Source organism: Vidua macroura, chromosome 2 (genome assembly GCF_024509145.1).
Source record: "Vidua macroura isolate BioBank_ID:100142 chromosome 2, ASM2450914v1, whole genome shotgun sequence".
NCBI lineage: Eukaryota > Metazoa > Chordata > Aves > Passeriformes > Viduidae > Vidua > Vidua macroura.
In genome coordinates, this window is record NC_071572.1 from 4,954,383 (window position 1) to 4,980,444 (window position 26,062).

General features: G+C 45.3%; 1 protein-coding gene across 1 annotated transcript; it reads right to left on the minus strand.

Annotated features, from left to right (window-relative positions):
* Positions 1-7,657: 7,657 nt before the first annotated feature.
* TMPRSS3 (transmembrane serine protease 3) lies at positions 7,658-25,733 on the minus strand. Its single transcript, XM_053969298.1, has 13 exons — positions 25,716-25,733; positions 24,281-24,425; positions 22,048-22,158; positions 21,047-21,163; positions 19,559-19,682; positions 18,440-18,565; positions 17,709-17,752; positions 16,802-16,967; positions 14,462-14,631; positions 12,992-13,087; positions 11,716-11,858; positions 10,352-10,504; positions 7,658-7,678 (listed from the first exon to the last, which is right to left on the minus strand). The coding sequence occupies exons 1-13, from the start codon at positions 25,731-25,733 to the stop codon at positions 7,658-7,660; spliced, it is 1,434 nt and encodes a 477-aa protein (XP_053825273.1).
* Between the last annotated feature and the right edge of the window lie 329 nt (positions 25,734-26,062).

Sequence of the window (26,062 nt, forward strand, 5' to 3'; positions counted from 1 at the left end):
TCCAAGATGGTCCTGACTTTGTTTAAAATGACTATGGCCCTCGGGCTGAGAAAGCTGGGAAGGGCTGAGAAAGCTGGGAAGGGCTGATCCACAGGTGCAGCACATCTGGCACTGCGCAGCAGGCAGGGCTGCCAGAGGGAAGGCCTGGCATTTGCCAACACATAAACTGGGATGCTCCCAGTTTGCTCCATCTGCTGCTGGCAGGGAGGGGAACAGCAGCCCCCCGAGGCAGTGAGGTGTGCTCTGTCTCTGCTGCCACTGACCTGGCCTTGAGTTTCTCTGTGGAGCCCAATCTCCACCAAACACACCCTTTTGGGAGCTCCTGGACTGTGAAAGCAGGGAGCAGAAGGTCCTGGATATAAACCACAAATGTCAAGCTCTTTAACTTTTCCAAGGCATTTTGTCCCTTTTTGGTTGCTGGCTTATGTTTATTCTCAAGCCTATTTGCAGTTTGAGGCTTCAGTCCTTTCTCTGCCTCCCTCCTTTCTCTGCAAACACCCAGGAGGCTCAGTTCCACAAGAGTGAAGGATGGGGTGGCCAGTGGGGCTGTGGTTCCCTTGGGAAGGAGCAGTGCTTGGTGCCCAGAGGTCACTGGAACAGGGGACATGGATCTGCTGTGAGTGACACCTGTGCAGGGACAGCAGGACAAGTGCAGGGATGCTCAAGGACTGGCTGGGACTGTGACAGGGCCACAGGGCAGTGTGACAAGAGGCTCCACCCCAGAAGGATGAGGAGCTGGGGAGCAGGAGAGGGTGCTGCCTTTGCATGGGAATGAAGGCTTGAAGTTATCTTATACCCTGGGGCTCTGCCTGCTTCTTGCAAACAGGGAGCACATCTGCCCTCCTCCCTCTGGGCTGCCCAGTCCCCCAATCACCCCATGCCCTGGTTTTGGCTGGGATAGAGTTAATTTTCTCCTCAGTAGCTGGTACAGTGCTGTGTTTTGGATTTAGCAGGAGAATAATGTTGATAACACACGGATGTTTTGGCTGTTGCTAAGTACTGATCACCTTAAACCAAGGGCTCAGTCTCCCATGCTCTGCCAGTGAGGAGCTGCACAAGAAGCCACGAGGGACAGGACAGGTGATCTGAAGTAGCCAAAGGGATATTCCATGCTGTGAAACCTCATACTCAATGTAGAAACTGGGGGCAGTTGTCTGTGAGGGGCTGGGGCTGGGCTGGGCATTGGTCAGTGCAAGGTGAGCACTGGGCATCCCTTGTGTTTCTTGGGTTTAATTTCTCTCTCCCTCTGTCCTTTTTCAGTGCTGTTGTTGCTTTTATTAATATTATTATTTTCAGTTATTAAACTGTTCTTATCTCAACCCACAAGGTTCACCTTTGTCTTCTGGTTCTCCTTCTTCTGAGGCAGCTGCGTGGGACTGGAGGCAAACCTCAACACTCCTCATCCTGTTGGACAGAATTTGAGACAGAAACTGCAGGAGAAACTACTGAAACGGTGATACCAACATCGGACACGTTTTGTGGCAATTTGTGACTGTTGCCACTGAGGGAAAAGCAGGGATGTGACACGTTTGGCTTGGCACCAGCTGCTGGGCTGATGGTCTGCTGCCTGCCCTGCCCCTTGCCCAGCGAGTGCCATGGGCAGGGCACATGAGGGACAGCCAGCAGAGGGAAGGTTGGCATTTAGGGAGCAGCTCCTGGGTGCTCTGTGGTGGCTCTCTGCCTGCGCTACGACTCTGCGCTGGCCGTGGCCCCACGTTGGGCGCCACTTCTGGCGGCGCGTCACTTTTCCCACCCCGACCGGCTCCCGAGGGCGCGGCTTGGCGCCTCGGCTCCTCGTCAGGGTCGGCGCGCTGCTAATTCCAGGCACTTCTGCGGCTGTGTGCCGGGGTGGGCTGGCCGCGCGTTGTCGTCGGCGCGAGGGAAGGAAACGAAGAGGCAGGGAATTGTCCAAACCCGTCCGCGTGGAGGCTGGATGCTTTATTGGTCGCAGGAGCTGCAATGGAGAAGCTGCAGCCGCTCCCAACCTCGCATGGACGAATCTGGCCCCAAGGCTGGGGTGCCGCGGAGGGATATAGGGGCGGGACAGGGGAAAACTGGAGCTCTCTGCCCAACGAACACAGGCACCGTGGTGGTGACATTGCCACAACGGCCAATGGGGACACGACAGGGGCGGACACGGGGGTTCAGGGTCAGTGGGACCGCGAGGATGAGGTGACGAGCACGGAACTGCCGGGGACAGGACGGGGGAATGGTCACAGGAGTGGCAGGGGAGAACACCCAATGGCCGGCAGCCTGGGGCCAGACACTGCGAGGTGGGGGAATACACGAGGATACACGAGGATACATGGAACTGGTAAGCTAACAAAGACCAAAACCCCAAATCTGAACCTAAAACCCAGGATGCAACAGGGACACAGACCTGTGGAGAAAGCAAAGGGCCTGTGAGGCAAGAAGGTCTCTGAGAGGCAGAGAGGATCTGGGGTATTGCAGAGGAGGAGCTACAAAAATCAGGGATTATCGTGGCGTGGATGGGTGTGGGGATGCAGAGCCATGGAGGGGCAGGGACACAGAGCTCTCCAGCTGCCATGGACATGTTTTCCTCCTTCTTCAGGGAGAAGCAGGAGGAGGAGGTGAAGGAAATCTTGAATAGGTGTCACCTTTCTCTTCCCTCTTCATTGCAGCCATGGTGCAATGAAGTATTTTGTTTCTGGAGAAGTTTATCTTCCACTTCCCTACCAGCTTCCTAAAATTCAGTTATCTGTACGAGGCTGGAAGTGTCTAGCACCAGGTACCTGTGCAGAAATATTTTTATGTGATGGTCTTACTTTTGCCCTGAGGCCTGTAAGTTGTGATCCCATCCCAGTCCTAGTAAAAGTGCTAATAAAAAGGAAGGTTGCTAAACCTTTAAATAAACTTTTTTCTTTCTGTCATTGGTGAGTGACAAAATAATTTCTAAAGAGAAAGTTCTTTTTCACTGTTAATGTCCAATTATAAATTCAGCCTCCACTGGGAATAGACCGATATTTGGAGATGTGGGTAATAAACTGCTCAACAACTCTCTCTGGATCAAAGCCAGCTCTGCAGTGACATCTTACTGGTATTCCACTGCAATTTTTTAAAATATTTTGAAAATAACAATATATCAGAACATGAGAAATCCTGAGGCTGTGATTTCCAGGGTATCCCACAGCATGAGAAGCCAGCAGCACTAGCACACAGCAGCCACACAATTTGGGGAGCTGGGGCCAGCACCACCAGAGGACACCTGGGGAGGTCTGAGGATGCTTTGACCACACTCCCAGGTGCCTGAGAGTCCCCTCCTCTGCTGGGGGATCTGCATCTCCTCAGTAACCTCTCCTCAGACAGCCAAAAATGTGACAAGTGCTGTGACTGCATTTGCATTCTCCACTGCTGGTGGAGGCACGAGGCACGAGCTGGTCAGCGTTTATTTATTTATTCTTTTAACAGAGGATGGAGGCAAAATTTTGCTGTATGCTGCCATCTGCTGTGGGCTTCACATGATTATGAGCATTTCAAATTTGTTTCTGACAGAGAAAATGCTGCTTAGAGTAAAGGTGACCAAATAAATGGCACATGAAGTTGTATGAAAAGGATCTAAAACTCCCTTCCACTTGACTCCCTCTGCAAAATGTCCTTCAAACAGTGGGAAACCTGTAGGAAGGAATTATGATTTACTGGTGATTTTAAGGGCAAATTATTTCCTCTAAGTGCTTCATGCTGTGGTGCTTCAAGGCATTCTTGTTCTTTTCTCTTCCCTTATAATTTTCTCCCCCCTCCCTGCCTTCCCTCTCTCACCTGAAAGCTCCAGGGGGACCAATTTATGGCTGGCAGCCTCAGAGCAGAGCTCTGACGTGGATGCCTGAGGCAAGGCCAGGCTCCTGTCTCAGCTGCCAGCCCGGTGCCTGCATTTACCTTGAGTAAATACACTCCAGCATTAGGAGGTGGGGAAATCAATAATCTTTTTTTCCTCTTGCTCATTGCATATTACAATTGCATTGCTCAGACTATCAAAGCTCTCTTCAGGGAAATGAACTGGTGATGGAGTCAGTTTTCTTTTGATCAGGAAATACTGGTCTAGTTGTATTTTGACAACCCATAAGATTGGTGCCTTTTTTACCTCTCCCTTGCCAAAAATGATGCAAACTATTCAAAAACTTACTCATATACCTGCTGTCGATGCTGGGGCCACAACCTGCTGTCCTCTACTGGGGCTGGAGCTCCACCAGCAAGAACACATGTGACAAAAGCAACAAAACAAACTTGGAAGCCTCTGCTCGTGTTAAACACATCAAAAGAGAGATTAGAGGCAATGATCGAGTGTGCTCTTTCAGTCCAGATAAGAAACACTTCCTTGTACCTTCCCTAAAGTCAAACACACCAGGTAAGCTCCTTTCTTACTGTGCTTTGTGTAATCTGGGGCTCTTGGTGCCCACAACTCTGATACTGCTTCTCACAGGGCTTTTTGTTGGAGGAAATAAATTTGGCCTGCAGATCTTAAACCCGTGCTGCACTCCCAGAGATGCTGGAGTGTGTGCACCTTTCAGGGATCAAATTAGTCTGGAAGCAGCACCAGCAGGATGCACAGTGCAGCACTTAGAGTGAAAGCTTTCAACCTGCTTTCTTTGGGTATTGGAGACACTCTAAAAAGTGAAGAACCTTTTTTTAAACCAAATGTACAGTTGTTAAATTTGCGTTTACAGACTTACTTGAACCTTGCCCTGTGAGCAGAGCTGGGCAGATCCCCACCTCTGTGCTGGGATGTCCCTGGTGCAGGATGTGTTAAAAGCATGTCAAAAGCAAGTAAAATGCATGACACCTCTTAGAAGACACTTCGGCTTCCTCAGACACCAATCATAGGCTCTCGTTTTTATGCTTATCTCTGACTCTTTATAGAAATTTCCTGCTTATTTGTACATCACACATGTAAAAAAAAAATATTTTGGGTTGGCCAAAGGAGAGTTTATCCATGTGATACTTTTCAGAATCTCTGGGAAAACTTCATATTGAATAAAAGTCACTTGTGGTTCATCCAAACTTCCCAGCTTTTTCTCAGTTTCTTGGCTAAACTGTCACGGTGACAGGAACAGATGATAAATGGCAAAGGAATTTTTCTTCACGTGCTGGACATGTCTCACAATGTCCAGCATGTGGAGAACATTGGATTAATTTCCTGACAGTCTGTGACATGTTACTGTGGTTGTAATTTAACCCTGTGTCACACCAGTGATCCGAGTTCCCAAACCAGAGGCTGTTTCATCAGCCTCTTTAATAACGTGGCAAATAGACACTCCCCTAATATAAAGGTCTTAAACACTCCCAAGGTGTTTGCCATGAAACCCCTAATCAGGATTACTTAAACCAGAGCTGCCTTCAGCCCCACCTGCTTTGGCAGCCCTCTGTACCTGCACATGTGGTGTTGAAAATGATTTTTGTTGAACGAAGAGAAGAAATCCCAAGGAAACAGCAAGGTTTGGTAACCTGCCTTAAAAACTCTTTGAAGAGTTACTCTTTTGTGCACCAATTCATTCCAGCTGTAATGCTGATAACCAGTTCATCAGTCCCACCTCTCTGAATAAAACACAATGCCCATGTCCATACAAAACACCTCCCACAGCAAACGTCCTAAACCCCCAGGTATACTCACTGGGCTTAATATAAATAAATATGTTAATACTGTGATTATTTTAAAGCCTCTGGCATGAATGTTAATGGTATATGGAGGGGCAGGAAAATCCAGCTGTAGGGAGTGACTCTTTTATGTGGCAAGGGGGTTGGAGCTGGATGGTCCCTTAGAGACCAAACCATTCCGTGATTCTGTGATTCTACATCCTGCCTGTGCATTATTAAGAAGGCACAGCAAGGGGTCTAACAAAAATCAGAAGGAAGAATAAAGGAAGATTTGCAGGCTCACAGGGCTGGGTCTACCCATAAGTGATTGTCATTGAACTGGGGGTCAGTGTGCCTTCTGGTTGGGAAGATTCCAGTAGCTTTCCACATTTTACACTGGATTTCTATTTAATACAAAAGCAGACCACAATGGATACTTATCATACAGTCTTTTTATAGAAACAGAAGAGTTCAAAAGGAATTTTCAGGGGTCCTTCCAGAAATATGAAATAACAACACTTTCAGCTCCAAGAGCAGCACCCTCATCTCCAGACTGCTGATAATACTAAAATATCAGCCATGTTGGGCTGTGAAAATGTCATGATAACAAGCAATGAACATCAAAACTCTTCTGAAAATGTCTTAGCTACACAAGGGTTCAACATTGTTGTAGTTCTGTCATGTCAGTTGAAATTCCAGTTTTGATGTCAGCTTTTCAATAATGATTCCCTCTTCTTTTTAACAACATGCAGGCTTGGGAAGTGCTGTTTCCATTGCACTGCAGTTTCTTCAGTCAGGGTGAAAGGTTTTGGAGCAGTGTCCTGTTATATCAAGGTTTGTATTCATAGAACAAAGTGGAGGTCGACAGTCCATGTGGGTTTGATGTTTTCTCTCGGATTTGACCCGATGCATTGCAGCAAAAATTAAGTTCTGATTCTGCCGGCGCTTTCTTGCAGCAGTGGTGATGCAAACACTGATTTAGAAGCACACTGACTGCATCCAAAACCACATCTCAAGCAGATCACCAGCACCTGATGAGATGATAAGATCAATTTTGGCTGATATTGGAAAGCTCTGACAATATTATCCATTATTCAGCCCACGCCATCCTCGGCGATCAATTCTGAAATTGACAACTTTCACCCCGGGATTTTTACAAAGGGCAAGTGTCAAACAATCAGGCATTTTCCAGGCTAAAAATAGCTGAGACTGTTGTATTAAAATGGAAATCAGGAAACCACAGCAGCATTTCAGATATTTCGTCCTTTGTCTGGCTGGCATCAGTCCATCCACACACTGATGTCACTAAGAGGCACAAAGAGTGTGGGATCTGTATTGTCCCATTAGCAGAGAAAAGGAGGGAAAGCAGGGCATGAAGAAGCTCCTCTTCCATTTAAGTTCAGTCATCTCAGAATTTTCCAGTCAAGTTACGACCTGTTGCTCATTTCAGAGCTATTTACTGCAGGAAGACACATAAGAATTTGATTTTTATGAACTTTGTTCACAGCAACATGATAATACATTTGAATTCAGAGATTATTTTTTCTAAGAGTTGAACATACTTGTCAAAAGTGCCAACCTTCTGCTTCCTGCTTGCTTTTGGATTCAAAGGAAGCTGCTGCTGCCTGTGCAATGGAGCACAGACCTCTTGTGGACCCATAGGAATACTTTCAGGAAAAAAGGCATTTTTGTAGTCTGGTTCTTGGAAGGTAAGTACTAAAATAACAGTGAGCAACTGACCTATAGTTATTCTAGTCTTTTTCTGCAAAACTTTATTGTGACAGCATTCAGGGTTATCAGTCTTAGCTTTTTTCCTCCATGTAAAATCTGTAGCTGACAGTAAACACACATGCTGATCATCCATCATCCATCTGCTTCTTCCACCCAAAACAAGCTGAATGTGCAACAGTTTGCATCAAGTGCAGTTGCCAGTAACAAAGAGAAACAGTGAAAGGTGCTCTGTGAAGGTCCAGAGCTCAGAGCAGGTGACCAGAAGAATGGGCTGGGTCCTTCTGTGGGGCTGGAGTGTGATGTGGGTTTTCAGAAGCCTAGAGAACAGCCACTCCCCTCAGGTCTGCAGTTCTTCTCTCTGGGGGGGGAAAAACCCATTTATGCATCTGTTGCAAATGCTGGTGCTACCACCCGTTGAGCTCTGGAAGGGTTTCCCCACTGCACTCAGGTCTCCAAGGGGACTGAGGGGCTGCAGGAGCTGATCCTGCCAGCAGGATCACAGAAACATGGAATGGCTTGGGTTGGAAGAGACCTTAAAGATCATCTCATTCCAACCCCCTGCCATGGGCAGGGACACCTTCCACTATCCCAAGTTGCTCCAAGCCCTGTCCAACCTGGCCTTGGACACTTCCAGGGATCCAGGGGCAGCCACAGCTTCTCTGAGCACCCTGTGCCAGGGTGTCACCACGCTCAAAGTGAAAAATTTATTCCTAACATCTAATTTAAATCTACTCTCTGTTGGTTTGAAGCCATTGCCCCTTGTCCTGTCACTCCAGGCCCTTGTCAATAATCTTTCTCCATCTTTCCTGCAGCTCTCTCAGGCACTGGAAGGCTGCAATTAGGTCACCCCAAAGCTTCTCTGCTCCAGTTTGATCTGGGCTATGCCCCAGTTCAGCTCTGACAGGTACAAGCCATTTCCTTGGCCCCACTTCCAAAGGCACACTAGTTCTCCTTTCTTTAGGTTTGCTTCAGAGTCCATAAAAAAGTGCCCATGTTTCCATGCTGCACCTGAAAATCCTTTCTAAGGGGATAAACTTACAGCTGAAGGATATCCTTCTGAAAAATTCCAGTATTTTAGCACTTGGCTCAACAAGGATTTTGCTGTACGTTTTTTCTCCCTTGATCACTTTATAACGGAGGTCTGTGATTTCATGTGATATGAGCTTTTCATCTGAAATGTTTGTAAATGTAAATAAATCACAATGATATATATTCAGGGGGAATAAAATAAAGTAATATTACAGATGTTGAAGACTCAGAGATATTCTGTTTTCCTGTTTTCTTTGAGTGACAGATCGGCTTGTGAGAGCACAAATCATCGAGTTGTGAAAACAGTGTGTGTCATCCAGCATTCAGATGTGGGCTGAGCTGAAATTGCACACATCACCTTGTTTTGGGCATTTGCTTGTCTGTGAATGTTTGATACTGGCAGTTTGGTTGGAGGAGGAGGTCTCATGCATTTCACAAGTGAGATGGCCACAGGGGTGGTTTCAGCACGTGCCTGCACTGCTGCATTGATGGAGCTGGAATGGCACCACTGCTGTCCATGCATGCTCTCATCCCAGCAGGCTGGGTGTGGGAACAGCAGCTCTGTCTGCCAGGGCAAGGCTGCAGCAGAACGGGATGCACACTCTGTGGCTTTGCCACAGAGACCGGAGAATTAATTAAGCAATTAATTAATAACAATTAAAAGCCTGTGCACAGCTCTCTACCTGCCCAGAATCCTCCCAGGGCACTGGAGGAGGGTTCTCCTGGCTTGCACTTGCCCTGCCTAATGCCACTTGAGGTGTTTTAGTGCACTTGGCATCACCTGAGCCAACACAGGGTATCTGAGCCATCCCTATGGGGATGGGTGGTGGAAGCTGCAGATCCTTGCCTTCTGCAGGAACACCTGTGAGCCAGGCAGGACAGCCTGAGATCTCTGAAATGGCTCTGGATGACCCTGCCTAGGCAGTGGAGCCCTGCCTGGGAGTCCCACCTGGAGCACAGTGCCTGTCTGTGCTCAGCTGACTGAACCCAGCACCTCTCTGGCAGCACTGGAGAGGTGCTGGCAGCAGCAGAGCTGTTCTCCTGTCACTGGGCCACCCTTGGGTCAGGTGAAAGTGGCTGCAGTGTCCCCTCACTTCCCTGTCTCTGCTCTCCTTCCAGCCAACACCGTGTTCCCTCTGCAATTTCTTCGGCCCACTCAGCTTCCACTCCCCAGGCTTCTCTGTAGCAGCCCCAGGGCTCCAAACCAAGTCACAGAATCACAGAATGTTAAGGGTTGGAAGGCACTTCTGATCAGCTCATCCCAACCTCTCCTGCCATGGGCAGGAACACCTCCCACTATCCCAGGCTGCTCCAGGCCTTATCCAACCAGGCCTTGGACACTGCCAGGGATGGGGCATCCACAACCTCCCTGGAAAACCTGTGCCAGGGCCTCACCACCCTCACAATGAAGAATTTAATCCTGTCTAACCTAAATTTCCCCTCTTTCTGTTTGTACCATCATTCCTTGTCCTGTCACTACAATTCCTGACAGAGTCCTTCTCCAGCTTCCCTGTAGCCCCTTCAGACTCTGGAAGGTGCTCTGAGGTCCCCACACAACCTTCTCTTCTTCTGGCTGAACAGCCACAACTTTCCCAGCCTGCGCTCCAGTCCTCTTAGCAACTTTGTGTCTGGACTTGCTTCAACATTCCCATGCCCTTCCTATATTGGGGGCACCAAAACTGTACACACTGTAGTCCCCAAGGATCTCTTTCCTTGACCCCCATCTCCTGACTCAGCCCTTCCACACCTCCCTGCTCCCTGTTCTGCTCCAGTCCCCCTCCCCTGTGATTCCCACCCCTATGGATGTGCTCTCCTCTCCTCTCTACCCCTGTGGGGTGCCCCCAACCCCTCACCAACCCCTGCACCCTGCTCTGCCCGAGGGCCTGTCCCCAAACATCCCCTCCAATTTCCATACAAGACAGCTCAGCTCTGACAAATATGGGCCAAACCCCGTGTGGCACAAAGTGACAACCGGAGGTGGAGGAGCAGGACAAGCCCAGACCTCCATCTGCTCGTGGATCCAGTCCAGGAAGGAGGTGGTTCTGCTGTAGACGCCCGGCTTGTTCTTCTCTGCACAGCCCACTCCGAAGCTGGTGGTCCCCACCAGCTTCCAGACACTCATATCTTCACAGGCTAAAGGCCCCCCACTATCTCCCTGAGGGAAAAAGAATGAAAACAAATGTCAGCGTCCCAGAAAAGGAGGGAATTGTCTGTTTGGGGAGGTAGGGGGAGAGACATAGTCCAGTAATTCAAAATCTCTTGTTTCTGCTGGGTTCTGGTTCCTGGGAAAAGCACATTACAGCAGGGCTTGGAGACTTTTGAGACATGTATGAGACCATATTTTTCTTTCCCTGGCTCCTGGCTATTGAGCTGAGCTGAGCCCAAGGCTGCAACACCAAGCTCACGTCTCACCTCCTCCCCTGCCTGCTCTTGCCTGCTTTTCCAGCCCTTCCCAGACACTTTGCTACGCAGATTCAGCTCAATGGACTCGCATCTAAGTACTGAAAACTTCCCATTTCGTTATTGCTGGGGCAGTTTCCTGCCCCACAAGAATCAAAGCCAGCACAACAACTGGAAAAAAGGGAATTTGGAACAAGCCTGTCCCATGGATGAGCAGGGCTTCTCCTGTCACATGGAGCTGTGTGCTGAGCACGCTGCCCTTGGGCAGTTCTCCTGGGCAGAACTGGTGCCAGGTGCCTTTTTGGGAGGGTTGTGTGCAAAAAGGGGATGAAATGCAGATCTAGGCACCTACTGCCTTTGTTATTTTTTTTGTTTTGTTTTTGTTTTTGTTTTGTTTTGTTTTGTTGTTTTTTTGTTGTTTTTTTTTTTTTTTTTGTCCCAAGTGTGATTGGGATGGAGCAAATCTGGAAACATGAAGTTCACAGAATCATAGAGATTTGGGTTGGAAGGGACATTGAAGTATGCGTAGATCCAATCCCTCTGCTTGGAAAAGGGACATCTTCCACTAGGAATTCCTCCCCAGCCCTATCTGGCTTTCCACCATGGGCTTCCTGCACCTTGCAGGTCTCTGGAGCTGCTCACAGTGCAGGGAAGTGCAATTCAGTGCAGTGCAGAGGTCACAGCCAAGGCAGAGAAAGGATGGCACCGTGCTGCAGCACATGCAGCAAAATATGTCTTAAGCAAATTTGGCTTCAGAAGTATCAGATAAGGTCCAGAGAAGAAGTATAAAAAGGAAATTGTAGCGTGTGAATGCACACGGTCAGTGATTGATAATTGTGGTAAGCAGAATAAATGGCACAAACCCAAATGTTTGCCCAAGAAAAGCCTGGGAGTGCCTTCTGATAACTTATCACTCATGTTTTTCCATTTCCAATGAGCACAGTTGCAGTTTGGAAACTTCCATACCTGGCAGGTGTCCACTCCTCCCTTTAGGAAACCAGCACAAAGCATTGAAGAAGTTATGATCCCACCGTAGACATCCCTGTGATTGCAAATTGCATTGGAAATCAGAGGGACACCTGCATAATTCATGGTGTCAGATGTGTCACCTGTTAAAAAAACAGAAAAAAAACCCCAGAAAAAACCTTCCTGTCCTTGAAAATAATCTCCATTTATAAACAGAGAATGTTTTATATACAAAGAATTGGCAAGGAAGGATGAAAGAAACATGGTTAAATGGCAAGACAAAAGTAAGGCAACTTGGTGTCTCATCACTTACAGAACACAGCAATTATCCACTCTGTAGAGATGTGGATTATCACAGTGTATAAAATAACAATGAAATCTGGACATTGAGTGTTTCCACTTCAAACTACACAATTAATGACACTAATAAACTAAAAAGCTTGTTGAACATTGTGTTCAATACTAGTGCCAAAACCTGTTCTGAATTTATCGCCTGTTCTGTTAGTCAACAAATCATCTGCAAACATCTGATTTACTTTATAAATATTTATTTTATTTCATTCAGAGCCTGAACAGATCCTTTCTACAAATGGGAGTATTTGCACACTGCCTATTGTCAGTTTAGGGCTGTTGTTTTTATGTGGCAAACCTTGCTTTCATTTTCTCCCCGCCTTTGGCTGTTATCTGTGGGTCAGGTAATGTTCTGTTCTTGTTCTCTGAACAACAGGAACATGTTCAGTGACACAAATGAAGAGTGATAAAAAACAATTAATGGGTGACAATTCACCCATTTTCACGTGAAGGTGGTTCAGTTTATATTATTGATTAACATGAGCCATGAGTCATGGTAAAAAAAAAAATTACTTTTCTTTTTGATGTTGTCTTATCCAATTTCTACATTGCCCAACCCGCCTTAAAATACACATATGCTTTCTCTAAAAAAAAGGGATGGTTAATTCTTGCATTCATGCTGTGCTTCCTATGCTTGGAGTTCTAAAGGGCACAGCCTGTTTGACTGAGGCTGAGAACAACACTGGGGACATTTTATATGTGTAATTTTCAACTGTTTCAGAGGATATCCATCCATTCCTTGTGATATGACTTTGCACAGCGCTTTTGCAGCTCAGTTTGTGCATAAAATTCAGTAATATATCTTCTTTCCCCCTCCAGATATTCCAGAAAATTTAGTGTTAAACAGTGCCCCAACCAAATCCTGTATTTACTGTATGTAAGATGTGTGCATGTAGTGAAATCATCAGCAGACAATTTAAAATACCTCCTTCCACAGTTGCTCCCCATCCTGATACCCAACACATTTTCCCTGCTGGGAAATGTTCACCAAAATTGGGCAGACAGATTGGTTCAATGTGACCTATTAAAAAAAAAAAAAATGGGAGAGAGAATCAAAATTTAGCAAAAAAAGTTTATATGTCTCAGGAAAACTTGAAGATTTGGCTTGCAATGAACTTGTGATGAACACCACCCACTCCTCACATAAATAGCCTGGCAGTTTTCTGCAGGCTTTTTGTCTTGTGGGCAACACTGAGGGTTTGAGACAACACCCACAGTAGCCCCAGTGAGTTTTGGGTATGAAGCAACACAAGGAGGTATCAGCAGGTCAATAAACTGAAGAATGAGCAAACAAGAAATGCAGCTGAAAGGCATATCAGAGGCCCCGGGGCTGCTGGGGTGACACAAGGAGCTGGGTGTGCACATCCCTGAGAGGGCAAAAAACTTCTTGGATTCTTTGCTTCCCACCCATCAGCTCACAGAGTTTCGGTGCCTCTGAGCTCTGGGACATGGAACTTCATGGGATAAAATCAGAGCTTGATGCTTGCAGGGACAAATGGGTGCTGAGAAAAGGGAGGGAAAATACAAAATATAACTGGGCAGCTCCCAGTGGTTCTGTTCTGCACAGTGCAGTGATCCCAGCTCACGGCATCAAGCCCCCAGCATGGAACACAGTGGGATCGTGCTCAGGTGCAGAGCCACTACTATTCCTTACTATTCCTTCCTACTATTCCTTATTCCTTAAGTATCCCTTAATATCCCTTATTCCCAAAGCTATTCATGAGCAGAAGAAATCAGCAGAAATCTGAGAGACAAAAAAGAACAAAATCAAGATTAATTGTCATTAAAAGTGAAATTTTAAACCACTGCAGGAGAATTGATTTAGAAAACGACTTCCCAGATGTGTCAAAGAGCACCAGCTCCCCTCTGCAGCCAGCTCACAGTGGTTAGGAGGTATTGGCAGATATTTCAATTCATACAGTATTACTGCATATTATTTCAACTCATTGTATCAACTGCAGGTAGCATCCAATCAAAAAAATAAAAGTAGTTTTCATATAAATCATCATTATATTCAAATTGCCTTCTCTTCTCTTTGAAATTCAAGCTTGATTTTTAGCTTTGGACACTTCTGGATCCCCCAGTACTCATGGAAAAGACATGATAAAAATCTCTGTGACCTCCAAGCAGAATGAGGCAGGGTGTTTATTTTAGATAGGAAGAATATTTAGAAAGAATAAGTTAATGTTTGCCTATTAATAAATGCCTGCAGTAAATCAATACCAGAGTGGACTGGGAACATTTTGCAGCACGTTGTTGCTGTCCATGCCTGGATATGGAGTACAGAGGAGGCGCTCACACTGAGGCTGGGGGGTTTCTGCTGGTGTTGTGTGGACAGGGGTGTTTTAGCTGGGAAAGTGAGAGAGTCAAATGCAAGCTCACAGAGATAAATTACCATTGAGAGCGAGAGGTGCTGCCAGTTTCATCAGTGCTATGTCATTCCCCATAGTCTTGGGTTTATAATTCCGATGGTAAATTATTTTTTCCACTGAATGTGGGTGAACCTGGGTGTCCTGCTGAGTCACAAAACCAACCTGAACGCTCCATGAGCTCGGCAAGTACAGGCTGGAACAAAGAGGTAGAAGAGAGGGTCAAACCTCCAGGAAAACCCTCAGGTTTTTCTAATTGTCCCCTGAGCTTATACATCCAACAGGCAAATAACTCCAGTCTGCTGTACTGGCTTGCCTCTCTATTAATAATGGCTATGTTTTGCATCTAATTTTAAAAATGTGAAACTAATTTTAGTAAGACACTGGGTGACTAATCTCAGTAAGACTCTGGGTCACTGGTACATTATCAGGGCAATTATATGTATCTTACTACAAATATGTGAGAGCTTTTCATCAGCCCAGCTGTCTGTGCTGCTGTAAGACCCCACAGCTGCTGCCTGGCACACCTGCACTCAGCCAGACCTCAGCAGCACTTGTGGCAAGGCATTTTCAAGGAGAAACTTCCCTTCTGAAAGGTGTTTCTGCCCCAGTTCATGAGCTGGCACATCCTTCAGCCTCCAGCACACAAGCAGCTCCTCTCCCTTTGGCCTCACTCCCCTGGGAAAAGGCTCCAGGGATGTGGGTTGTGTTGCCAGCTCTCATCCCCATCACCCTTCAAACACACCACAACCACCTGGGCAGGGGGGACAAAGTCAAGGACAAAGGTTCTAAAATGCTGAATTCATAAGTAATTATTTTTGTGACAACACAGGGCTCTAAATAGGAACTAGGAGTGGGGTTTGTCTATCCCCTCTCTTCTCTCTACTGGGTATAAAAGCATCCTACAAGACCTTACTCAGAAGAAGGCATCCATGTGGTAGGTGCTTAAAAGCTTTCAGACAAATCCCATTTTATCTGTCTAAATGTCTTTGGTGAAAGTGGCCTGGAGTTTGTAAGAGCAAGAGGTGCTCCTACACTAGTAGCATCAAACAAGACTGCAAAACCAGATAGCTCATTATAAATATGTTTGTAATTGCACTAAGAAGAAGAGTTTAAATAACTATTTAGCATCTATTTACAGCCTGAAGACCTTTTCAACTGCATAGAAAGGAGCAGTGAGTAAGTGGCAAATTCAGTACATGCAATTTACAGAAATTGCAGGTTGGGATACCTAAAATCTAGGACTTAAACCTTGTTTTAAGATGTTTTCTCAAGGAGCTGGGAGTGGCCAGAACATCTGGAAACTGGGGTCCTGGGTTTAGATCACTTCCTGGGGAAGCTTTTTTTCAATAAAGACTCATGCAAAGAGAGAGGAACCACTTAAATGTTATGATGCCTTTTTGGGGACTACCTTAAAAGAGATGTCAGACAAAATTAAGGGAATAAAAAGCAGTTCTATTTATTGAAGGGCCTTTAGGTACATTTCAGGCAGACAAAACCCCCCCAGGGGCTACACCCAAAATGGATGATGGGTCACGGGTTTTCACACTTTTATAAGTTTGGTCCATTTGCATGTTGGGGGTGTGATAGATGAGTAATGCCACGGCTGACTCTCAGAGTTAAAAGGCAAATATCATGTATATGTGTTCAGAGAAGTTTTATAGATTTATAGTTATGTTTTACCCCCCTTGCATTGTTATTATGGGGTGGCCTGGGTTTGGGACATTTGGGAGGGTCAGCTTGTCACTATAGCAGCACCTGACCTCCAATCAAGATTTAAGGACATGATCTCCACCACTGGACAGCAAAGAAGGAGTCGATGGACAGAACTTTGGGAGGGGCTAAAGGGTTAAAAGGAGAAACCTCCATTGTGTGGGTAAGCACATGGTGGGAAAGATCCTCTGGTCCCAGCGCTGTAATATTTTCTCTATTCAGTCTTCTGTTGTATTTTTGATAATGTTTTAATAAGCCTTTTAAAATTTTGAAAGTGAGTATAGTTTCTTACAGGGGTTAATATTCCAAGTACAGCTTCAGGTAATGAAGTCATTTACCCCAAGTTTGCTCCCCCCCAAACTCAATTTTGTCTACATTTCTTGAGGCTCAAGACAATGAGGTGTCCTTGATTCCCAGGCCTAGAGAGGAATTTTTTGTGCCCAAAATGGGAAAGCAGCAGCTCACACTCTGTGTGGAGTCTAGAGCTATACACTGAAGAATTCCAGGATTACAAACACATGAAAAACATAAAAGCCAAAACCCTAAGGCATCAGCCACAGATGAGGCAGTGCGTCCTGCAGGTTGCTTTTAAGAGCAAGCAGAGTGTCCCCCGAGCAGGGGCATTTGGGGAGCAGGGGGATTTGGGCACTCACTCGTAGACGCAGTGGGCGGCCGTGAGGATCCAGAGCGGGGTGATGACCGAGCCCCCGCACAGGTGGTGGCCCTGGAACTGCAGGCTGACCTGCCATGGCCACTGCCGGGGGGACGACGCGTTGCCCCCCACGATCCGCGGCCCGTAGCTGGCCCGAGTCCCACACGCTGCCAGGAAGCAAAGGTTACAGTCCAGAGGGGAAACACAGCCCTGGTTTGGGTCACGTTCAGCCCCTCTCCTCCCAGCCTTGCTGGGGGTGGGAGGTCTCTGCAGCTGGAGCATCCCCACCCCATCCCCATGGCCACATCCCAGAGGTTTCTCCTGCTCCCTCCCATCCCTGCAGGTCACTCATGGCCTGGGGTTTGTGGGGTCCATGTCTCTCCCTTCCATGCAGGTGCAGTGCTCAGCTGAGCTGTAAAACCCCCCTGCTCTGCTCTCCTTCATCCTCAGGGTCCCACACAGGTAGGCTCAAGCATCTCCTCTCCCCTCGTGGTGATTTTGCTGCTGTATTTTGATTTTTTTTGTATCCCAATCTGAGAACTAGGTGGCATGGAGAGGTGTGGAATGGAAATCCCATTAAGGCAGAATTTCCCTTTTCCTGCCAAGATGTCAAAGACTTGGAATTACAGTGTGAGTCCATGGACTCAACACACAGGCCTTAAATATACACTTCCTACTGGGATTCTCATTGAAATGCTCCTGCTATCTAATGCTCCCAATCTGCCCTCCCAGCCTATTTTTTATCTTCTGAAATTCTTTCAAATTTTACATAAAAAATACAATTTTTCTTTGGTGTGATAAGCTGATAGTATAATATGCCCTGAGTACACAGTTGCTCCCAACTCTTTCCATGCAGTGGATAAAGAAGGAGAGTTTCTGCTTTTATTTTCACTTTTTCTGATTCTTACCCAAGCACTTTAAGATGATCACATTGCCAGAAGTGCATTCCTCCCTGAGATGAGCAGACATGCAAGACAAGCGCAGCATTACTCCCAATTCACAAATACCTTGTGATTTTTCAATATTATATCATTTTCCTGTGCACATAAATATAAGTAACTAATATATTGAAAGAGGTACAAAGGCATGAACTCATTCAATCTAATCAGGACCTTTAACTGGAATACTGAAGCTGGGAGCTTGGCCACCATCAGGAGGCTGCAGACCATCTGCTGCCCTGCTGAAGAGGGGCTCACTCTTCCACGGGGGAAGACCTCAAGTCTCTTTGGATCCATTGCTCCCTTCTCACTGGAAGGTAACTAAGAAAAACCAGCATTCGTCAGGAGGAGTAAATGGACCATAAAGGGTTCATAAACCCACTGGGAAACGTGTAAGGATCTGCAAACTGAAACAAACTGCTTCATGATGGAAAAACAGAAGAGCCTGGTGCCAATCCATTGGCAAAAGTGGCATCATGGGACAGTCATTCCAAACAGCTCATTTGAAAGCCTTTGTTGATTTTAATGGGTCTTGGATGAGACTCAGTTTATATTCCAGCAAGACTGCTGTTGAACCTCAGTCTAACGTGTAACACCACCAAACACAAAGTCCTATGTGCCTGAAAAAACAGCAACAACCCCAAACTATTGATAAGTCCCCTTCTATTGATTGCTCTCTTCCTGAAGCAGCTGAGGCATACCTGAGGTTGGTGGCATTGTGCAGGGATGTCACTTGATCAGCTGCGAACCAGTGGCTGAGGGATACGAACTGTCTTTGGAACTGTTTTTCGACTGCAGCCACGGGCAGGTAACCTGAACTCACATAACTGCAAATAAACCATAAACACAGCTTCCCCAGACAGCATTGCAGCAATCTGTTTAAATAATTCACCAGTTCTGCTAATGAAAACCACAATAATCAGATGCTGGCATTCGATAAAAGTAATTATTTCCTCCCCCTATGCTCCTTACCACGTGCATGTATTTTTTGACATAATTGTGTGTGAAAGCCACACATGCTGAGATGCATTTAACTGGCAGAGAAAGTAAATTTTAATTGTAATATTACAATGGAGCTTTTCACTGTAAGTGGCTGGCACATTTCCTGAGCCACTTACAAGCTCATTTTCTCCTTTTTCTAGAGTTATGTTTTGCGGCAGGGAGGATGAATAATTTTTAATTTTTTCTTCTCTTATTTGTTTAAAAATTGAAATGTATTTTATTCTAAAGGCAACAAGAATTTATTCAAAGCATCTTTATACTGCTAACTGCAACAGAAATCAGAATGATGCCATGGTAAAAAATAACAGAGCATCATGCCAAATCACGACTCCAAATCTTTCTCAGTTTTATGCAAGTTTGTGAAAGAAATGGTGCTTTTTCAGGAATGGGATCAAACCAGCAAGAATTGCCTTGCCACATTCTTCTCTAATTAAGAGGTGGAGTTTAAATCCTATCAGATGTCATGACATGAATTGTGTATACAATTTACCTACAGGGCATGTAAAAGACGTGGGAAATGCTCATATGTTTTTAGTGCCTCTCTAAAAGGCACTAGAGTAACAAATAGGATTTGGGCATCTGCATCACACAGGAAAGATTTAGCCAAGCCATTCTATTTAGCCATCATGCAGGATTTATAGCAGTAATAAAAGGTATTTGCCATGTACAAGTACATCATCTCAAATCTCCTCAATCATATGACTCACAAAGGTGGACTGTCAAGTCATTTTTAAGGCACAAACTAACACAAGGTTTCTTTAGAAAGACTGAAGACCTCAGAGTTTGTTCAAAAGGCCAAATGAAGTTGGTGGCCATACCTTGAGAAGCCCAGGTGCTTGCAGGTCGTGTTCCCATACTCTGCCCTCCAGTCGTCGGAGCAGACCGTGCGCCAGGAGCCGAAGGTGAACACCTGCAGCACTGCCCTCTTCCCACTCAGCCTGACTTTGGGATTCAGGACAAGAAAAGCCCCAGTGAGCTGTGAAGATGAACATCAGGCACACAACAGGCACACAGCAGTGCCCAGGCACCACTCTGGTGTCTGTGTTTTCTGGCTCACTGAGCCGCTGCTTATCTTTTTCATCATTTGGATTCTTTGACAGAATTTTTCTGTGCTTTTTTTTTTAAGGACTCCGAGCTAGGACAGCTAGGGGAAAAAAATCTTTGCTCATGGAAATGCCAACTCTAATAGAGGTGGTGGAGGCTGCCTGGCCCTCCAGTGAGCTTTAAGCCATTGGTGACTGCAGTGAGCTGGAGCTGCAGATGCTTTGCCCCAAGGAAAGCCATGGCCAGGGTAAGGGATGAAGGTGGTGGGCATCTCCTGTGTCAGAGAGGTGCATGCACTTCTGCCCAGCTGTCCTGGACTTGGAAAGGGCACATCTGTGAGGGAGAAGGAGGGCCATGCACGTGGTCACTGCTGAATAGGGCTTTCCCACATGTGCCCACGATTCCAGGGTTATGGAATTGCAGAGGAAGAGGAAAAGCAGAAGTGTTGCCACTGGCTCCACAGACACCTCAAGCCTCCCTGGGGAAAACTCTCCAAATGCTGAACACATTGTGAAGGATTAGCTGGGGCCAAAAGCTCGTCACTCCTCCTATTGCACAGATGGAAGGCTGTGCTGCCTCCTTACCTGTAGGTACAGGAGCCAGGATTACAAGTGCACTGAGCTAAAACCCAGTTATTCTGTTTGTTAACATTAGAGTCCTTTCCCTCCAGGGGCTGTGAACACCACAGTTACCTTCCATAGCACAGGACAGGGAAGTACTATTTAAAGCATCCCTGTGCTTCCCAAAACTACCACATAAAGAAATTCAGAAAGAAGTTCTACATCTCACACATGAAGCAGCAAATTCTACAGCACTGAATGTACAAAAGGCTGATTTCTCCCATTCCCACATCCTTTAAGATAACACCAGGATTTTGCAATCTTCAAAACTGACACAGCACAACGGTGTGCCAGTGAATACAGAGTATTCTGTATTTACACATCATAAGGCACTGGGGTGACACCTTGCAGGCAGAAGAAATGTGAGCAGTCAAAAAGCATCTAGGCTTCTAATGGAGAAAATTATCAAAAACGGCAGTGACAATATTCAGCAATCATCACATTTATCTAAAAAGCAGTTTGATTTTTCATAAACTGTAAATCGGTACCTCAGAGAGATTGCTCCTCTGAAGTGGTGATTTAGATATTCCATTGGTGTCTGTCTTTCTTGTCTCACCCAAAATCTTTACAACAAGCATTTTTTGATAACTTGCCACTTCTACAGGAGGAGGTAGGAGGGATTTATAATCAAAATTGAATTACCACATCTGTACTCATCTTCCCCTTCTTTACAGTTGAAGACACCATTGCACCTGGCTGATTTCTGGATACACTTAAAGGATGATCGACAGCGGAATTTCCCAATGCAGTTGTACTGGACTAAAAGGAATGAAAGAACACAGGGCAATGAAAACACACTTGGATTTTAATTTAACAGTTCTGCATTCCATTATCTGTCCAGATTTCAGTCTTGCTAATGAAAAGCTAGCTCCTGTACTCCAGGAACTTTGGAAATACAACCTGGAGGTTGCTACGTGGTGCTGCTAAAACTCATTTATTAGTAATGACTCGTAGGAGGAGCCAGCCTTGCGGTGTGTGCTGACTCCTTCCCAGCTCCTTCTGCACAGTTGAAGTGTCACTCGAGGGTGAGTTCCTGCCTGGTGCCTCAGACCCTCAGCAGGAAATTAGGGAGACCCTTGGAAAACACATCCAGTGCTCACTCTCCCCAGGGGGATGCCTCAGCCTCCCACAAGCTGCTCCCACTTCCAGGTGTGGAGACACAACAACCCCTGGGCCTGGGCAGGTCACACTTCCCAACCACAACTAAACTCATTCTGTATTTTCTTTTCCTTTATAGAAGTTGTTTTTGATAAGGGAAAGTTCTTTAATTCTTTGAAAGCAAACTAAGAGAAGTGAATTACAAGACAAAAATATGGTGTGGGCTGCCCACAGGAGCTTTTTTACCCCCAGTTTCTAAATTCAGCTCATTGCCAGAGGGAAGCTGACCAAATTTTTCTAGAGAAAGGTTTCCTGATGCTGCAGGTTCCCCAGTGTTGTAAATATTACACCAATCCTCTCAGGAGTGCCAGACCTATTTTATCTGTACATGTAAATAAAATTTAAAGCCATCACCTCAACAAGATTTTTTACTTCCACAAACAAGACACAGTAGCAGTTTAATTCCATTCTCAGTAAAAGGCCCATGAAAAATTAAGCATTTGAATGGCTAAGTGAGAACTTAATAAATAACTAATGGTACTCACCACCCAGGCCAATGGCTACTGCTAGGATTACTGCAAGGAATAAACCACAGATATATGGGAAGTATTTTAGGGAGACAAGAGCATGGCACATTGAAGGTGGTTCAATATCTCCTGGAAAACAGAGAGAGAAAGCTTCTGTGAGGTTAAGCCAGCTGAACTGGCAATCAGAAAGATTTATCTAATGTAACTAGATGTCATCAGTAACTCCTGGATATACTTCATGAGCTGACCTCATCAGAATGGATTTAGATTTGCTCTTTCAGAGAATGAGAAGGTTCCAAGTGCTTTGGGGCTGCTGCTGCTCATTTATTATTATTTTTTTTTTTATTATTATTATTTTTTTATTATTATTAATGCTCAAATCCCTTGAGCATTTGTCTTGGGAGGGTCTGAGTTGTGCCCCTGCAGAGCACCTGGCCTGTCCTCAATGCAATCAACAACGTGAGCTCCAAATTTTCATTTTCATGGGCTACGTCCCACTGGGAGCTTTTCAAGCATATGAGCACCTCTGCTGAAAACTTGAGCCCTGGGATAAAAATTAAATTCAGACCACTTCTGTCTGTGTAATCAGACCTGTGTGCAGCTCATAAACAGAAGTTCAAGACAAGAAGGAGGAAATTCTCTGGTCCCTTTGGACTTCGAAGCAAGGTTAACTGAAAATTATTGAAAGCTAAATTTACAAAAAAAAAAAAAACAAAAAAAAAAAAAAAACAAAAAAAAAAAAAACCAAAAAAAACCAAAAAAAAACAAAAACCACCAAAAAAAAAAACAAAAACCAAAACAGGATCCCAGGATCCTCTACCTAGTCTCAAAAACTGTGAAAAAGTCATCTATTCAAAGTTTTGCTATAAAGGCAAGAAGAGAACTGAGTGATGACTCAAGGCTGAGTCTTGAGTTTTCAAGTACAAAAAGCTGCATCTAAAGTTAAAATATACATCAGTAGTTATTGCAGAATACATTTCATGAGCTGGACCTTTTTACCAACCACTGACCTCCAGAGCTGACCTCTACTCAGTGGCATTGCCAGTCTGGAAGACAACAAGAGATTCTGCTGAAAATAATGAGTGGTTCACTTGTCTCAAATGTATTCTGATATACAAAGGGCAAACTGTGGGGAAATAGCAAACACAGCTGGATCATGAGTGCACACAGGAACTGACAGAACCTTGTCTTTAATTTTAGTTTATACAGTTCTTCACTTCCCCATTCTTCAGGCTTTATAATTGAGATTGGCAGATACAATCAGTCAAGGATAAGGAGTGTCTGCAAAGGTTTATAGACTCTCTAGGTAAATCCCAGCTTCCTCAGACTCTCAGGAGCAGCTGAGTAACTGGTTTTGGCAATGGAGTTGGTGTCTGGTATGCCAAAAATCTTAGACAGCTGTAGCAGCTAATGGACTAGAAAATTAAATTGCTCTATTTTCATTCTGGAGCTCAGCCTGCCTCTGTTGGAACCCGTGGTTATTTTGAAACCAATGGGAAGCAGCAAACAGACATGCTAATCCTCCAAAGCTGCTATTGTAAAATGCAGGCAAACCCAATGGGAAGAAATGATGATGTCCAATTCCAGTTCAGAAGGCTGAAGGATTTCTTTATTATAACTATGCTATAATACATTAATATACTATATAAAGTAAGATACTAAAACTGCATGCCTACTTTTCTAACTACCTTATCTAACTCACAACTTGTGACTCTCTCGCTCTAGTCCAGCCACAGGTGGATTGGATTGGCCACCAGGTTCAAACAATTCTCACCAGAATCCAACCAAGCAATCACCCCAGGTAAACAATTTTCCAAACCCATTCCACATAAGAAAAACAAGGAGCAGAAATAGAAATTATTTTCTCTTTCTTTCTCTCTGTACACCTCTATGAAAAATCCTGAGAGAGAGAGAGATGTTCTTACCACAGGCTGCTGCATTTTATAGTCAGGTTTTTTAATGGACCAATTTCCAGGTCGGCAAAATTTCAAACAAACCATTCAAAAATGCGTCTGGGATATGTGGGGAAACGTTTGCTTCTGTGTGAATAATCAGGGTGTAGAAAATGCTTGTGTGTGCAACTCGACACAAGATGTCATCACATCACTGAGCTGGCAAACCTCACACCTGGGGGAGGGAGGTCGTGTTTCCTCCTCCTCAGTGTGATTGCTTGCTGTGGGTGGGCAAGCACAGCTTGGCACACAGTGGCCACTGGGATTGCAAAGGCCAGAGGGCTGTGGATTGTCCCTACCAGATCCATCTGCACTCGGGTCCACTCTTGCTTGTGGTATGAAGAAAAATCTTTTGAAGGTAAACTGAATTTGTGGTACTGGTGGTTCATCTTCTGTAACAGAGATGATTTCAAGACTTCCAGTAGTGGGATTTGTCTCTTGAACCTGACTCAACAGGAGAGGAAAATAAAAGAAAAAAAGAAAGAAAATAATTATTATAATGTTGTCATTGAGTCACAGAATGGTTTGGGTTGGAAGGGACCTTAAAGTTCATCCAGTTCCACCCCCTGTCACTGTCCCAGGCTGCTCCAAGCCCCAGTGTCCAACCTGGCCTTGGACACTTCCAGGGATCCAGGGGCATCCAGAAATTCTCTGGGGACTCTGTTGCCAGGGCCTCACTGTACTCATAGTGAAGGGCTTTTTCCTAACATCTCATCTAAACCGTCTTGCAGCCTTCTTTGAGTACTGGAAGGCCATAACAAGGTCTGTCTGGAGCCTTCTCTTCTCCAGGATGAACAACACCAACTATCCCAGTCTTTCCTCATAGCAGAGTTGCTCCAGCCCTCTGGGTATCTTTCTGGCCTCCTCTAGATTCACTCCAGCACTGTCCATGTCCTTCCTGTGCTGGGGACCTCAGAGCTGGACACAATACATCGTTAGGTACTTAGTTGTCATGAGAGAAGCATTTATAATTAATTTAGCAGCAAACTACTGAGGTTGATTTTTGTTTAGATTTGTCTAAGCACCAGAGCTACTTTTAATAACTCACACTGGGGCTGTGAATCCATCCCCTGCTCTAAAATTGCAACAGGAAACAAGAGAAAGACTAAAATGAATAGGACAGCAGCACAGCACCTGACAGGATCCTCATTCTGGGGAATTTTACTCCAGTAAACTTTTGATGACTTACTACACAGGGAAAAAAACTAAAGTTAGCTACACTAGAATTTGGGGCAAATAGATTTGAAATGCTAATTTCTAACTCTGGTTCTGCATAATGGCAAAAAGAATCAGATTTTTGAACTCAGAGTGATGTGAAATAGGTCCAGGATTGTTAAAGACAGTGGAGCTAGTAAGCTGTAAAAATTAGTATTTTTGCAGAGTCAGTCCCAGAAAATGCTTACAGTGACGTATTTTAGGCAAAGAATACATGTTTTACCTGTGACATTATATTTTTAATGGAATATACCCTGGAGTATTTTTTCACCTTTCAGCAATAAGGTTTATGCTCTTTCATTTGGTAAAATTTCACCTACATTTCATTGAACATAAATTAAACTTTGTAGAGAATCTGCCAGCATGATTGTTGAATATTAAAAGCAAAAAAGCCTTCTAGCTGGGGCATAATTTGCCCATCAGGAAACAGAACAGCATTGTGAACTAAATTACATGCAAGTCAAACACTGACATTTCGCTTGTTCAGAGGCTATCACATGCTCCCAAAGCTTCACTCACCTCTTCCTGAGAAGTCATAGTTAAAAGCAAAACTGTTTTCCTTCTTCATTATCAAAAGCAACCCAAAGGAAACTCGGAGTTTGCTGAGCCTCTCTGCTCGGGGAGGGTTTCCAGCCGGCCGCCGCGCGCGGCATCAAGGCCGCAGCCCGTGTAACCCAACCTGGAGAGGGGTATCGGGTGGCCCTGGATGGCATGGCTACGGAAAGGGGCAGATAAAAATTCAGCACGCTGTTTAATTAGCTTAAAAACACCAGGCAACATTGTGGGATCCGCAAACCTTCCCGTAAGCCCTTAGCAAAGGAGCCCCACGAACGCCACGGGAGCGCTTGCTCGTCCTCTGCCAAAAG